This window comes from Sceloporus undulatus, chromosome 2, assembly GCF_019175285.1.
Source record: "Sceloporus undulatus isolate JIND9_A2432 ecotype Alabama chromosome 2, SceUnd_v1.1, whole genome shotgun sequence".
Lineage (NCBI taxonomy): Eukaryota > Metazoa > Chordata > Lepidosauria > Squamata > Phrynosomatidae > Sceloporus > Sceloporus undulatus.
In genome coordinates this window covers 132872303-132887987 of record NC_056523.1, presented here as the reverse complement: position 1 = coordinate 132887987, position 15685 = coordinate 132872303, and the positions used below count along the sequence as shown (strand labels likewise).

General features: G+C 41.4%; 1 protein-coding gene across 12 annotated transcripts in view; it reads left to right on the top strand.

Annotated features, from left to right (window-relative positions):
- The first annotated feature begins 5324 nt into the window (after positions 1–5324).
- Positions 5325–15685, top strand: part of MAP2K4 (mitogen-activated protein kinase kinase 4) — a 67266-nt gene continuing 56905 nt past the window's right edge. For 4 of the 12 annotated variants that reach the window (XM_042449544.1, XM_042449533.1, XM_042449540.1 and 1 more), the window contains exon 1: positions 5325–5555. In XM_042449544.1, coding sequence (XP_042305478.1) covers positions 5465–5555 — 91 coding nt within the window. In that variant the 5' untranslated portion in view covers positions 5325–5464. Of the gene's footprint in view, positions 5556–6339; positions 7324–7700; positions 7881–7928; positions 9246–15685 lie in introns of those variants that run through there. The other 8 variants (XM_042449542.1, XM_042449535.1, XM_042449543.1 and 5 more) reach the window with 5 other exon arrangements.

The window sequence follows — 15685 nt, the reverse complement described above, 5'->3', positions numbered from 1 at the left end:
TCTCCAGTTGCATTTTGGGATTTGCAGTTTAAGAAGAGGCATTTAGAATCCTCAGCCAGAGAGCTCATAGGCTTCACTGAACTACAAGCCCCAGAATGCAACAGGAGGCAGCCACAGCAGTAAAAGTAGAATAGCAGTGCTTATAAGAGTGTAGTGCAGTAATCTCCATAGTGAAATGCTCAAACCACTACACCCTCGGGCCTTTGTTTGTTGTTGTTGTGGGCCTTTGTTTCTGACACTTGGCGACCCTAAAGTGAAACTATCATATGGTTTTTCTGGGGCTGAGAATATGACTCGCCCAAAGTCATCCAGTGGGTTTCCATGGCCAACTCAGAGACTTATGGCAACCCCCCAGGTGAACCTATTGTAGAGCTTTCTGGGACTGAGAGTGTGTGACTCGTCCAAGGTCACGCAGTGGGTTTCCATGGCTAAACTGGGAATCGAACACTGGTCTCCAGAGTCCTAGTACAATGCTCAAACCACTACACTTTTGGTTAGTGATGTTTGTATGTGCCTTCAGGCCAACACTGATTCATACTCATTACCTCTTTTATAGAGTCCATCCATCTAGCTTGCAGTCTTCTTTTTAATACATCCCTCCACCATTTCTACCATTATTGCCTTTTTAATAACCCATGCCTTCTCATGATTTGGCCAAAGTACAACAATCTTAATGTAGTCAAATATCTAGAGGTATTTCTGGCTTGATCTGTTCAAGGATCCATTTGTTTATCTTTTTGACAAACCAGCACTCTTTTCCAGCACCACATCTCAAATGAGTTGACTTTCTTTTTATCCGCTTTTTTCACAGTCCAGTTCTAACATCCATACATAGTCATGGGAATACTACGGCCTGGACGATCCTCACTTTAGTGCTCAGTTGTATGTCTTTACTCTTTATGATCTTCTCTAGCTCTAAGGTTACCCAGCAGGTTTCTATGGCCAAGCAGACATTCAAACCCTCGTCTCCCATATGCTAGTCCAGCATTCAAACCACTACCTCATGCTGCTCTTCTTTTCTATATACTGTATAGACAATAAAACTAAATCCCTATTACACCAATGTTCTAAAAAGGTGAAGAAGCCCACCAAAGCTGGTTGAAAAGCTAGGCAATAAACATTTTTGACTATATAAGTGATGTAAGATTGTATATATCATCTTTATCAACTATAGCTCACCAGATCCTATCTGATCTTGGAGGCTAAGCAGGGCTAGCCCTGCTTAGTACTTGGATGGGAGACCACCAATGAATACCAGTTGTTGTAGTAAGACTTTCAGAGAAAGGAACTAGCAAAACCACTTGAGTATTCCCTGCCTTTAAAAACCCTATGAAATTCATGAGGTCACTGTAAGTTGACAAGTGACTTAAAGCAACAACACACACAGAATAACAGAGTACATGCTTGATAGCAACAACAACCAAAAAAGTGCCAAGAGAAGTTCTGTCTCCAGCGGGAAGATTTCAGGTAAGCAGAGACAAAAATTGATGAGTTGGTGTGAATCATGGTAGACAATATGATGGAGCTAGTTCAACCATTATATGAGGGACAGAATTTTCCAACTTAATACTGTAATTTCTTTTACCTTTCCAAAATGGGTCTGATTCTCCAAGATGGTTGTGGGTTCCATTGAACAGCTTAAAGTAAAACCTAACTCAGTGTGCAACTGAAATTAAAAAACTGAATTCCACACTGGAATTATAAAGAAAGAAGCTGAAAAAATGGCTGGTGTTATAGGGCTACACATATTCAGCAATATCAAGGCAGAAAGTAATTTTTAGGAGATACTACAGCCAACAGAGCTTTTAAGAAACATCATATTTCTGTCACCTTGGCCTATGCAAAGATCATTTACCTCTCAAAATCTTCCCAAGAAGAGTGGGACAGAACACCACCCTGGCTGGGAGACCACCAGCAAATACCAGGTGCTATAGGCTGTATTTCAGATGAAGGAACTGGCAAAACCACTTCTGAACATTTCTTGCCTAAGAAAACCCTGTGAAATTCATGGGGTCACCATAAGTTGACAAGAGACCTGAAGGCATATATACACACTGGGGGGGGGGGGAGTAAGAGATTCAAGTTACAGAATGGATATACGTACTGTACAAGAAAAATAAGTATTTTTAATAATAGCAACAGGCTACATGGGAAGACTTCTTGGAAGCTTTAAACAAATGGATGCATACTTAATTATTTAAAGGGATTTCTTATACAGTACCTTGCTGTTCCAATGTAGACACAAAGCTCAAGGCAGCATACAAGGTAAAAGAGACTACATAATAATCAATTGTAAACACAACATAATCAATTAGTTGTAAACACCACAATCAAATCAAAAGGAAACACAGCAGCTAAAACAGCTTTAAAACATGAGCTCAATCCACTAAAGTTCTGGCAGGAAGAGTAAATACCGGTCAGAGTACAAATGTCTTAACTACTGCTTCCCAAGGGATAATTTAAGGATAGGGTGTCTTGATCCCAGATAATCCAAAAAGAGCTATTTACTTTGTTTTTAATCATCATTTTTCTAAGGTGACTTTAAACTGGTGATGGTGGACAGCTTAAGAAAGTAGAATGTACAGTATTTTTGGAAGCAGAAGTGGTTATCTAGTAAGTGACAATTAGCACCACAAGTGGGCAAGACTTGTGAGCTAGGAATATTACTCTTTCCTTTGCTTTTTATTTTTCTAAGCTGCTAGAGAAACCACATACAAAGAAAGCACATTCAAAGACATAGCTGTGTTAGGGCCAAAACAGATGGTCCTGAAGGGGTGGCTTCTAGTCCCCCCCCCACGGAGAAAGCTGGATCGAGGCCCCAGGAATCGCATGCCACGGGCCCAATCCAATTTTTTGTCAGCTCAAAAAGAGGTGGCAAAATGCCACTCCTTTTTGAGCCTTCAAAAGGGCGTCCTTTCTGCCATGGCTTTCCTGCAGCATGTGGCGTATGAACATCACACCACTGGAGCACCACAAAGCTAGTGCATGTGCAGTCAGTTGGTCGGCTTCATGGTGGCTTCCTACCAGCTTGGGGGCATGTGTTGTCTAAAAGACATACTCTCAAGCCGCTGGGAAGTCGCCCCTTCAGAGCAATCTGTACCAGCCTTGAGTCTGGAAAATCAATATGCAGAGGGATCTTCTAACACCTTTAAAACTTACTGGAAAAAAAAGAAGCTAGTAGCATGAGCTTTCATAGACTACAAGATCCTTTTGATTACTGAAGATAGCACATATGAGTGCACATATGTTATGAAGGTGCAATTGGCAGCAACCTAACAATAGGGGAGGGCTGAAGCTTTGGGACTCCTGTCGTGGGAAAGTTCTCTTGCTCCCTTGTTACTGACCTTCCAGAAGTAGCCTTTGATGTGGGGTACTCCTATGAATGAGAGACTCTCAGGAGCCCCAGTAACCAACAGCCCTGGTTTCCTTTCTTGGATCAGTCCACCTCCATCAATTGACTCTATCAAACCTTTCTCCTATTAATTTCAGCACTAAGGCATGAGGTGGTCTGGAAGACAAGCTTCCTCAAAACAAAACCTAACATCACTATCAATCTCCTCCTGCAATGTGTCATTGCTGCAGATAGTGGCTGTATATTTTAGGCCACACATGTATCTTGTGATGTTATGGTGTACCTAAACTGGTCAGAAATATGGAGTATGTTTTCTGACCTTTTGGGTGTTTAATCCCAGTTACCACTTTCTATCCAGCAATTACATATCCTCCTAATTTCTTCCTATTCCTCATCATCATCAATTTTATTTTCTTATATCCCACCTTTCTCCCAACTCAAAGAGGCTAACAGTAAATTTAAAAATAATACAATTTATAGAATCCGTGGAATCCATAGAATCACAGAGTTGGAAAAGACCCCAAGGGCCATCCAGTCCAACCCCCTTGTTCTGCCATGCAGGAAATCACAATCAAAGCACCCCTGACAGATGGCCATCCAGCCTCTGTTTAAAGACCTCCAAAGGAGGAGACTTCTCCACACTTTGAGGGAATTCAATGGGGCTTACTTAAATACACAAAGGAATGTATCTGTGCAGGAACTTAAAAACAATACAAAATTTAAAAAGTATAGTTCCCAATCTATCTCACATGGCTCATTAACCAAATAAAATAAAATAGAATAAAAATTATAGACTGCCTTCTCCTCACATGGAAGCATTTCAAAATGAGGATAGGGGAAGAAGGCAACAAGGAGCCAGAGTGGTGTAGTGGTTTGAGTATTACACTGGCTCAGATGGATCCAGCAAAGCCATACCCATGACCTCCTTAATGGAGTCCCTCCATCTACTAGCATGTGGCCTTCCTCTCTTTCACTACCAGGGTGACCAGGCATGCCCTCCATTCCAACTTTCTGTCCAGGAGGCATCCCAAAGTTTTCTCCATTTTGAGCATGATGACCAAGAGACATGAATTTACATTTCTATCCGTGTTGTCTCTCTGTGTGTGTGTTTTAAAAAAGCTTTTCTTTTGGTCACATCCTCCCATTTTTCTGCAACAACATCCTCCATTTTGTGGTGTCTTGTCCAGGTCCTGTGGGCAGTTAGGAGGACGCCTGGTCCAGAGATGGAAACTTTGGCCGGTGCCCTCAGAGAACCAAGAGTTGTGTAGTAGTGTTTTAAATTTTTAAAAACTTTTAAACTGTATTTTTATTATTTTAATAGGCAATCTATTTTAATACTGTAACAGTTTAATTCTGTTTTAATGTGTCACGTTTCCAGGTTTTTAACTGTATTGCTCTTCTAATGTTGTGAGCCGCTCTGGGTCCCAGCTCTGGGAAAAGAGTGGGATATAAATGAATAAATGATGATGATAACCATGTTTTGAGCATTGGGCTAGGACTGTGAGGGAGACCGGGGTTCGAATCCCAGCCATGCACACCCACTAGGGTGACCTTAGACGAGACACACTCTCTCAGCCCCAGAGGGATGTCAACAGTCAACCCTGTCTGAAGAAACACACTTGGCCATGTACACTCAGTGTGTGACCTTAGGCGAGTCACACTCTCTCAGCCCCAGAGGGACAGCAGTGGCAAAAACAAAATTTGCCAAGACAGGGTGGCTTGGCCACAAAGTCTGAAATGGCTGGAGGATGGCACACCATCACAACACCCTCCTCCTCATATGAGTAGTCCTGCCTCCCTGTCCAGTCTTTGTGGCTGAGGGACCCTCCATTCGTAGGCCTGGAGGAGTGGTGTGTGTGTGTGTCCCTGATGCCGTGAGGGCGGGAGGAAGGGAAGGAAGGAGCGGGGCCGAGGAGGAGGAGGAGGAGGAAGAGGCGGAGGCCCAGGCTGTGGTTCGTTCCCCTCGGCCCGGAGTCCCGCGAAGGAGGAGAGCGAGGGGCCGGTCTGTGGCGGCTGTGCTGCATTGCAGCCTCCCTGGTCCTTCTTTCTTTCCCTCCCTCTCTCCCTCCCTGTCTGGCGCGCTCCTCCTCCTCCTGCTGCTGGTGCTGCACAATGGCGGCTCCCGGCCCGGGCTCTGGCTCCGGACCCGGCGGCGGAGGTGGCGGCTCCCAGGCAGCGCACACCACCGTCAGCAGCATGCAGGGTAAGGGAGCGGGCGCCGGGGCTCGCTCAGCACCACACGCCCAGGCTTCCTAGGCCACCCTCCCCTCCCTCTCCTCCTCTGGCCTTCTTTCTGGCCAGGGCTCCAGGAGGAGGCCTGAGGGAGGGAGGGAGAGAGGGCCAGGCCCCAGACACGGGCCACGGGGCGTTCTGTGTGTGTCTTTAGGCCTGGGAAGGGTCTGGGGACACACTGCAGAAATAATAACAATAACCCACTCCGAGACCGCGTTGACTGCCCTGGCTCAGTGCTGGGGGATCCTGGGAGCTGTAGTTTGTTGTGGCTCCAGAGACAGAGGAGGAGGAGGAGGAGGAGGCTAAATCCAGTCTCACAAAACCACCCTTCCCAGAATCCCCTAGCATTGAGTTAAAGAAGTCTCGAACTGGGTTATTTCTGTGTTTTGGACCTCCCAGACTAGAGAGAGAAATAATAACCCCGTTTGAGACCGCTCTGACTGCCCTGGATCAGTGCTGGGGGATTCTAGGGACTGTAGTGTCTGTCTGTGAGACATTGAGCCCTTCACACAGAGAAAGAGCGCTCTGGTGCCACAACAAACTACAATTCCCAGGATTCCCCAGTACTGACCCAGGGCAGTTAAAGTGGTCTCAAACTGGGTTATTTCTGCAGTGTGTTTTGGACCTGTGGCTCTGGAGGCCAGGGTTCAAATCCCAGCTCAGCCATGGAAACTACACTGGGGCTGCATCCACACCAGAGAAATAATCCTGTTTAAGTGGCATGGCTCAGTGCTGTGGAATTCTCTGGACCACAGCAAACGACATTTCCCAGAATTCCACAGCAACAAGCCATGCCACTTAAACCAGAATATCTCTCCAGTGTGAATACAACCTGGGTGATTCTCAGTCTCAGAGGAAGGCAAAGGCAACCCTACTCTGAACAAATCTGGCCAAGGAAACACCATGACAGGTTGGCCTTAGGGCCTGGGAAGTGTGTGTGGGTTTGTGTTTGCCTGTGGTTTCCTGGTACTTGTGTGTGTAGGAAGCTTAAGGGTTGTGTTAAGGTGCAAGGGAAGATGTGGACTGGAAAGGCTTGTTAGGGAGAAGCCGGGTTTAAGATGCATTTGGAGTGTGAAAGGTGGAAACAGAAGAGGGTTTTGCTCATGTGTTTGTGTGTGTGTGTTTTTTTGTGGGAGTTGTATTAAGTGAAGAGGTAGCTCTGCAGGGCTGCAGAAATAATCCACTCCTAACTGCCCTGGCTCCATGCTGTTGTAGTTGTAGTTTGGTAAGATGTTGAGCCTTCTCTCTCCTGCCCTTTGTAATTGCTGGGAGAGGTTACTTGTGGGCACCCAAGTGATGATACCCAACTTTAATGCTCCTTTCTGTGTTAAGCATCTGCACTGTAGGAATAGTACAATTTGAAACCTCTTTAACGGCCTCAGTGCTATGGGATTTGTAGTTTGTTTAGATATTTTATCCTCCTCTGATAAGAGTGCCCTGGTTTCACAACAAATGACCATTACCAGGATTCCATAGGATGAAACCATGGCAGTTAAAATAGTATCAAACTGGATTATTTCTGTATTTACCTCACTATGCCTTTTTCCATGGGGTGCGTGTTTGGGGGGAGGAGATGGGGGGGACTACCAGCATGGTATATTGGTTTCAGCATTGGACTACGACTCTGGAGACCGTGAAATCCTCTCAGCCTCATTGGATGGCAGTGGCAAACCCCCTCTGAAGAAGCTTGCCAAGAAAACCCTGTGATAGGGTCGCCATAAGTCAGGAATGACTTGAAGGTACACAACACCAGTGACAAGATGTAGAGGTAAAATGTAGGAGTCACTAAGGGTCATTCTGCAGGGAGGAGAGAAAAGGGGTGGAATTTATAGGTTGACTTGTTGTTAACTGTCCTAGATTAGGCCTCAACTCATGGCGACCCTGTGGATGAGACATTTCCAAGACCCCCTCAACCTCGCTGCTCATTATGCAGAGGGATCTTGTAGCACCTTTGAGACTGAAAGGAAGAAGTTGGCAGCACAAGCTTTTGTAGACTAAAGTCTATGGACCGAGGAAGTAGACTTTGGTCTACGAAAGCTCATGCTGACAAATTCTTTCTTTCAGTTAGTCTCAGAGGTGCTACATGATCTCTCTACATACTTTATCTTTGAATTAGGCTTTGCTGCTCAGGTCCTGCAGGCCCGGGTCCTTGACTTCCCTGATTGTCCATCTGGCTTGCAGTCTTCCTCTTTTTCTGCAGGCTTCTACCTTTCCTAGCATCACTGACTTTCCCAATGATTCATGCCTTCTCATGATGTGGCCAAAGTACGACAGCCTCAATTTCATCAAACTGAAGGTATTCCTTTCTGAAACTGGAGGTTCATGGTCAATCCAGATTTAATGAGAAATGCAGGAAATGAGGAGTGGTCTTTGAATGCTTCTCTTCATTTGCTTCTCTGCAGGAATGAGGAATATGTAGTCTTGTGGATGTTGCTGAATTGCAATTCTTCCATCTCTCACCATTTTGCTGTCTAGGAGTGATGTAGTCGGCAACACCTTCCTGGCTACACACTTCCCACCTTTGTCAGAGGAGATTGAAGGGAAGGAGAGGACCATAACATTTTTAAGGAGGCAGTGTGCATGAATCTGAGATGAGAGATAACAGCTGAAAAGTCCTTTTCTCAATGCCGTTGTGCCTCCTTAATAGGCATGCATATTGACTCAAGTATTTCTGAGAAGCTAATGTGGAAATACCACCACTTAGCTTAGACTCACTACCGAAAGGATTTATATCTATTCTTTTACATCTAGCAAAACTCAGGAAAAATACAGCTGTATGTTAGGAAGGCATTTAAAAGTATGAAGATGAGTATATGCCTTAAATATTCACAACCTGGACTCCACATTGGGTTCCTTGTACATTTATTTATTAATCTAGAGTTAAAAATTTGTGGCATATACAATGTAATGAATATGAATTTAGTTTTGCACTACTGAAAGTAGTGCTGTGGAATGCCTTTAAGTGATGGCATTGATGCAATTGCTAATTCTAATGAGAATAAAACCCAGTGAATTTCTGCGTGGTAAAGCATTGTTTATGTAAATTACATAGATTCAAGGAGTCTACTCTAGTAGGAACTAGCAGTTGGATTTAGGCCATTGTGTTAAGCCTAATCTATCTTTTCTTCACCCTGCTTAATGTAATTTATTCCTGCTGGACAATGGACAAGGTTTTTGCTCATTGGCATTGCATTTTTGGAAGCAGCAACTCTGAAAAGGCTGCTCTGTTTTGCATGCGCAGGCTCATGGATTTAATCCCTAGCATCTCCTGTTCAAGGGATTTCAAGTAGCAGTGTAGTGAAAGACATCTGTCTTGGAGAGCTGCTGCCAGTTAAAGTAGTAGATAGTACTCAGTTATATAGACTGGTAGTCTGGCTCAGTATAATATAGCATCGTATGTTTGTCATATGCCAGTTTTGTTTGGCATAAACTGTCACGGTCTTCAGCCCACAACTTCAGATACAAATGGGCTGCAGGCCATGAAACCTTATGCCTATTAAAACTTGTTATTCTTTAAGGTGCCACAAGAATTTTCATTGTTTTTGCAGCAATAGCCTAACATGGCCTTTCCTCTAATAATTATATGCAGAGAAACTGTGATTGTCACTTCCTAGCAAATATACTGTATGTGCAGCAGAAGACATGTGTTTGCAGTTGTCAGGTATGACATTCATTGTATTGGTTGCATTCTATTTCACACACCAACGTGTCATATAAGAATTTTTCTGTGTCTGGAGAAGCCTTAATATATACAGACTGTAGAACTGTGCATATAACTGAGCTTTAACAGTGAGTTGAGCTTGTAGACTAGCCTTTTGTCCTGCTGTTTAGAATATCTATAAAAGGCCAGCATTTCAGAAATTATGTATGTGGTAACATCTCATTTATTGAACATTTCTCTCTCCCTGTCTCTGAATGTGTATTAGATGGATAAAGGCACTATTGGAAAAGAATATTTGGATTTTTAGTCATATTCTGACTATACATGATTATGTAATTACATCAAATGCACAGTGTCCCATGTGCATGTTATATATGTAAACATCCTATAGTTTATTATTTAGTGTATTATTTTTGGTTTAGTACTTGGAAATGCAGTGTGATACATATTGAGTTACTGTGTGTAACCAAAATAACCCACACCTTGCCAGATGTTGCTGGTATGCTCAGTCTAATTCTTAAATCCTTGCCTGCTAATCTTTGCTTTACAATTTCAAAAGTGTTGATTTACATAATTTGAAATAACGTTTTTCCTTCCCTTTTTGTTTTATACTTTAATTCAGAGATGGTGAAAGAGTGATGTTCAATATGTTCCCATCACCCTGGTCAATGGCTATGCTCACTGGTGCTGATGGGAGCCAGAGTCCAACAACAAAGGGAGGGCCACGTGTTTCCCCTACTCTACTATCATTTCTAGATGTCATTTGGTGGTAAAAGGGAAATGATTGGAATACATTCCTCAATTTTTTATTTAGTAGAACCAGTAGGACAGGCACACAATAGTCAGTGTTCAGTAGCTCCCCAACATGTGGGTGTTCAAAAAATTCACCACACTGCAGCAGCAATGTTTTGATTGTCTGCTTGTTTTGCCCCATGGAAGAAGTGTTAGTTCCACTGTGTGCTGGAAAGCAGCCCATGAAGTTAATGTTTTCAGGCATTACAATGTTATGGTACCAAAGGATCTTTCAAATCACTCTTATGCCTGAAATGATGTGGGATAGGTTTTTAAACCTTCTCATTTTATGTAAAAGCTTATTGCAAGGATGTGATAAACCATTCTGTGGAGTTTACTTATAGTTACATCTTTTGCATGTATAGTAAGTAACCATAGAATCTTAGAGTTGGTAGAGACCTCAAGGATCATCCAGTCCAACCCCCTGATGTGCAGGAAAACACAGTCAAAGCACCCGACAGATGGCCATCCAGTCTCTATTTAAAAACCTCCAAAGAAGGAGACTTCACCACACTTGGGTGTGTTTTCAACTGTCAGACAGCTCTAACTGTCAAGACGTTCCTCCTAATGTTGCGGTGGAATCTCTTTTCCTGCAGTTTGGATTCATTGCTCTGTGTCTAGTTCTAGTCTCTGGAACTGCAGAAAACAAACTTGCTCCATCCTCACTCAATATGACATCCCTTCAAATATTTAAAGAGAGCTATCATATCAACTCTTAACCTTCTCTACTCTGGGTTAAACATACCCAACTCCATAAGTTGCTCCTCATAGGGCATGCAGAGACATCTAAACATACATGACTCTGGCACAGTCTTTATTTCCACCAAAGGCACTCAGTGCAACAGAATGCCTGAACTATACCAGTAAATGAGTAGTAAGTAATGACACCAATAAATTGCAGGAGTGAATAATTTAATATCAAGCCACAATATATTAAAAGTCCAGCCTTCATTTATTACATTAAACATATTTTCTTCATCTTCATACAGGCCTACTTAGGGCCTGTTGCCTTTGAGGAAGAAATCAGGAGACTTTATTCCATCCTGCTTGCCTGTTTTTACTGCTAGAAAATGGAATATTCTAAATACTTGTAGTATGGTGCTTTCCCTGTCACATATGTTAACTTCCAGGGAAGAAATCTTACATGATGACCCAAATAGCATTTATTTTGATAGGTCAAATACTATAATGGCTGAAAACTAAGCAAATTGTATTAAATCAGTATTGAAAGATCTATGGGAGCTAACCTGTGTCATGCAACAGGACCATTACCTCTCTTATGTAGCCCTCCTTCAGATTTGTTCCAGAAGCTTCCCAAGCCCTCCAGAGTACAGGAGCCTGCGAGGAATTAGTGAGGTGGGAAAAATCACCTTCTCCTTTCTGCTGAGGGAAGCCATACAGACATGTTAATTGGGTGCAGGTTGAATCTCCCTTATCTGAAATGTTTGGGACCAGGAACATTTTGGATTTCAGATTTTATTTTTTATTTTTTTGGAATATTTGTACAGTTATTTGCATATACGTACCTAATGAGATATCTTGGAGATGGAACTCAGATTTAAACATGAAATTCATTTATATTTCATTTATACCTTGTACACATAACCTGAAAGTAATTTAATACATAATTGTTTTAATAATTTTGTGTATGAAAAAAATGTTTGTGTACACAGAATCATCTGAAAGCAAAGTGTCACTATCTCAGCCATCCATGTGGACAATTTCAGATTTTTTAGTATTTAGGATTTTAGAATTCTAGATAAGGGGTATTCACCTGCACCACTCAATATTTAAACAATTGATTTGAATTGATATCAAATGTATGTTCACTGATTATTTTGGAGGGAAAAGCTGGGAACCTCTTGCCCTTTAAGTGTTGTTAAACTGCAACTCCCATAAGCCAGACCAGGTTGATGGGACCTGGAACCCAGCAACATCTGAATGGCCGCAGGATTCTGTATGGGAAAGTCTGTTTTCATTGAGCTTATGTAACCTAAAACATGTTGGCTTATAGCTGAATAGGGCTTTTAGATTAGAGTTGAATATTTACAATAAATAGGGTCTAAACATTGTACATTATGGCTTGTTCTGGTTCTCCTTGTGCTTTTCGTTTTTTAAAGAAATAAGGAAACTTGCTCAGAATTTGTATCAGGTTGTGCAGGATGAGGGACATGTACTGAATCAGAAAGCACACACTTAGGTATGTCTTACTGCAAAAAAGAAAAAAGGAAAGCATTTTATATATAAATTTGAACAACCTTTTCACACTACCTCTATAGACTCCTTTCAACAACAGATAAGTAGATGTGTTCAAACCCTGACATCGTGACTGCGATACATTAATGCCTCAGTAAATAGTTATGACATCGTGAAGTCGAAGGCTTTCATGGCCAGCATCCATAGTTTTTTGTGGGTTTTTTGGGCTATGTGGCCATGTTCTAGAAGAGTTTCTTCCTGATGTTTCGCCAGCATGATGCTAGCCACAGATGCTGGGGAAACGTCAGGAAGAAATGCTTCTAGAACATGGCCACATAGCCCAAAAAACCCACAAAAAACTATATTTATGACATTCCAATGCATGTAAGGAGCCACCAGTCTTTGGAGCGAACGCAGAATTCTGCATGCTAGTGAGCTTCCGTTAGATACTGGAAAGCCTGTGAATCTTTGGATCCGAGTCATAAGTACCCAGCTTGCTGGGGCCAATTAGCCTACACTTTGCAAACCATAGTACCGCTTAGTACATTGGTAAGCGGTATAGAAATGTACTTGCTATTGCTATTGCTAAATTGTCATTGAGAGTCAGAAACAGTCCTGTAGAACTTTCAGTTTCCTGAATGCACAATTCCACTACAGGATAGTATAGGATGACAGGTTAATCTTAGTCATTTGGTGAAGTGAGAATTTAATGTGGAAACTTTCTCTACAAGAGTCTACATCTTCAAGTCACCTGTCAACTGAAGATGACCCCATGAATTTCATACAGTTTTGTTAGACAAGGAATACTCAGAAGTGACTTACCATTGCCTTCCTCTGAACTTTAGCCTACAGCATTTGGTATTCCTTGGTGATCTCACATCCAAGTACTCATCAGGGCTGACCCTGCTTAGTTTCCAAGATCAGCTGTATTACTACACCTCATTTGGTTTGAAGCCAGTATTGTGAGCTGTGTCACAGCTCCTTGATGTGTATAATTTCATTTTATTTTTAAAAGCCTTCTCAGTTTTTCCTATATTTGGTATAAAGATTACATGGTGAGGCATGCCATTTTATAAAGTTGCTTGAGAGAGTGAATCATACTAGGGCCTGAGGTGTTCATGGTAGGTGAAAAAGTAATTTTTCTGTTTGTATAGATGGGTTTGTAATTCATAGGCAAAGGTCTGGCCAGCCATTCTACTTATAGACAGTCCGGGATTCACATCTGTTAAATGTTCGATCTTTTGATAAATCAGATACCTGTATTCTTTCCAGTTGGGTGAGGAATGCAGTCTTTCAACTCTTGGTCCATTACACCCAATAGGTTTTGTTTTCTTTTGGGTTTTTTTTGTTTTGTTTTTTTGCTTGTTTTTGTTCTGTTTTTATTATTACAGTCATATACTTTGAATGTCCTGTGTACACCTCCTTTCTGCCTCTTTATTACGCGATCGAAAGACAACTTTCTCAATTTTGCAGACAGCATAAAATATGAAAATAGAATCATTGAGTACAGTTCATGTTATTCCTACCTGCTTATAGAACTTGGGTTCAATGAAATATCCTGCTTGAATGGGTATTTGTCAACAAAAGCAAACAGCCCTTGTTGGAGATCTGAAAAGTCTTTTATTATAACAGAGTGGTACACTCTGAAAGAATATCAGTTACTTTACTGTGAAAACTATACTGTGAAGGCCATGGTGATTGCTTTTGTGATCTCCTCTGCCTTTTAGACAACTTGTTGTCTGATCATTTTTCTTTCCTCTTCTTTTTCCTTCACACCTGTGTGTATGTCTATGTGTATGTGCATGTCTGCCTGTGCCTGAAGTAGCCTCCTGTGGTACTGTATCTTTTGAATTTGCTCACTGGTTGTTCTTCTCTTTTCCCTCAAAAAGGTAGACTTTAGGGAATGTAATTTTTAGTTCTGGGTAGCAAATTATGTTAGTGGCTGGGCTATATGAGTGGGTTCATTGTGCTTCCATACTGGTGTCAGATGCCAGAAAGTACTGTACAGTAGTTTCTTTCCTTTGGTTTGCTTATGATTCCAAATCCCTTCAGCTTTGTTTGTCTTAGCTTGTTTACTTAACCTAGTCTACTTGTTATGAGAGTCTAAACTAGCATATTTTTTTGAAATTGTTGACAACAATATTTAAAGTAAGAATGCTAATGAGATTTTATTTCATAAAACCTGAAAGGTATTTTATCAGCCTGGTACTTTTTCAGAAATGAACACATCTGGCCTGGAGCTTTCATTATATTGACAATTGTATATGCACTATAACAGACATTGGTTGCAACTTTTCTGTTCAGTGTCAAAAAGTGTGTTTTTTCTTTTACTGTCGTCTGATCTTTACACTTGTTTATTCATGTTTACATGTAAGGGCATTTAAATTGTCACCCATTTGCCTATGAGATACTGCAGGAAACCTTGCTTAATGCTTTGATTCTCCCTGTGTTAGAAATCAAAAGCATATCAAGTAATTTTAGACTGCGTTTTTATTTTCATTTTCTAAGATGAGACTTATACAAGTTTGATTTTAAAAGACAGAGGCAACATAATGTTCAAGCAACCAAACTAAATTGTGGTTTTAAAACTTTTTGCCAAATATGCATAATAATGGCAAATTAAGACAGACAAACTGCTGTCACTGTTAGAAGCTACCAATTATGATTGAATAAAATATCCGCTGCATATCATACTTGAATGATCTTTAAAAATCATGGGTGGAATATATATTGGATAACAGCATGGTATGATCTTTGCACTAGAACTCTGGAGACAGGGTTCAAATCTCTGCTCGGACATGAAAACCCAGTGAGTGACATTGGGCAAGCCACATTCTCTCACCTCAGAGGAAGGTAAAGGCAACCCCTTTTGAACAGGTTTTGCCAAGAAAACCCATGATAGATTTGCCTTAGAGTTGCCATAAATCGAAAATGACTTGAAGGCCTAACAACAGCAACAATGGTAGATAGGCTGGCCTATAGTGAAATAGAGTTTCCATGACAAAATGCAATGGGTTTCTGAATTCTGGATGCTGAGGGTGAACAGGACACAACGATTATTACTACATCATTACTACTAAGTTTACTATTATATACTCTGTAGAATAATAACCTGTGCATTTTTATATTACAATATTTGGTTAAAAGAGCAGCATGGCAAAGATACATATGTTTTGCAACATCATGAGTGGAGTTATGTGACAGACATGGAAATTGGTATTAGGCACAGAATTTAGCAGCTTGAAATTTTCAGGCTTCCTTTAATAGTAGCTGTGGAAGATAACCTTAAAATGTGTGCAGAATGCTTAAAATAAATTTCAGAAAATAACATCAGTGGACAATGACTTAGATATTTTCTTCCTCCTTCTCACAACTGGTAGAGGAGGCATACATTATTTGTGCAAAATGAACAAATAGGTTTTACTGTATTTGCATATACGTTGGAAAAGACA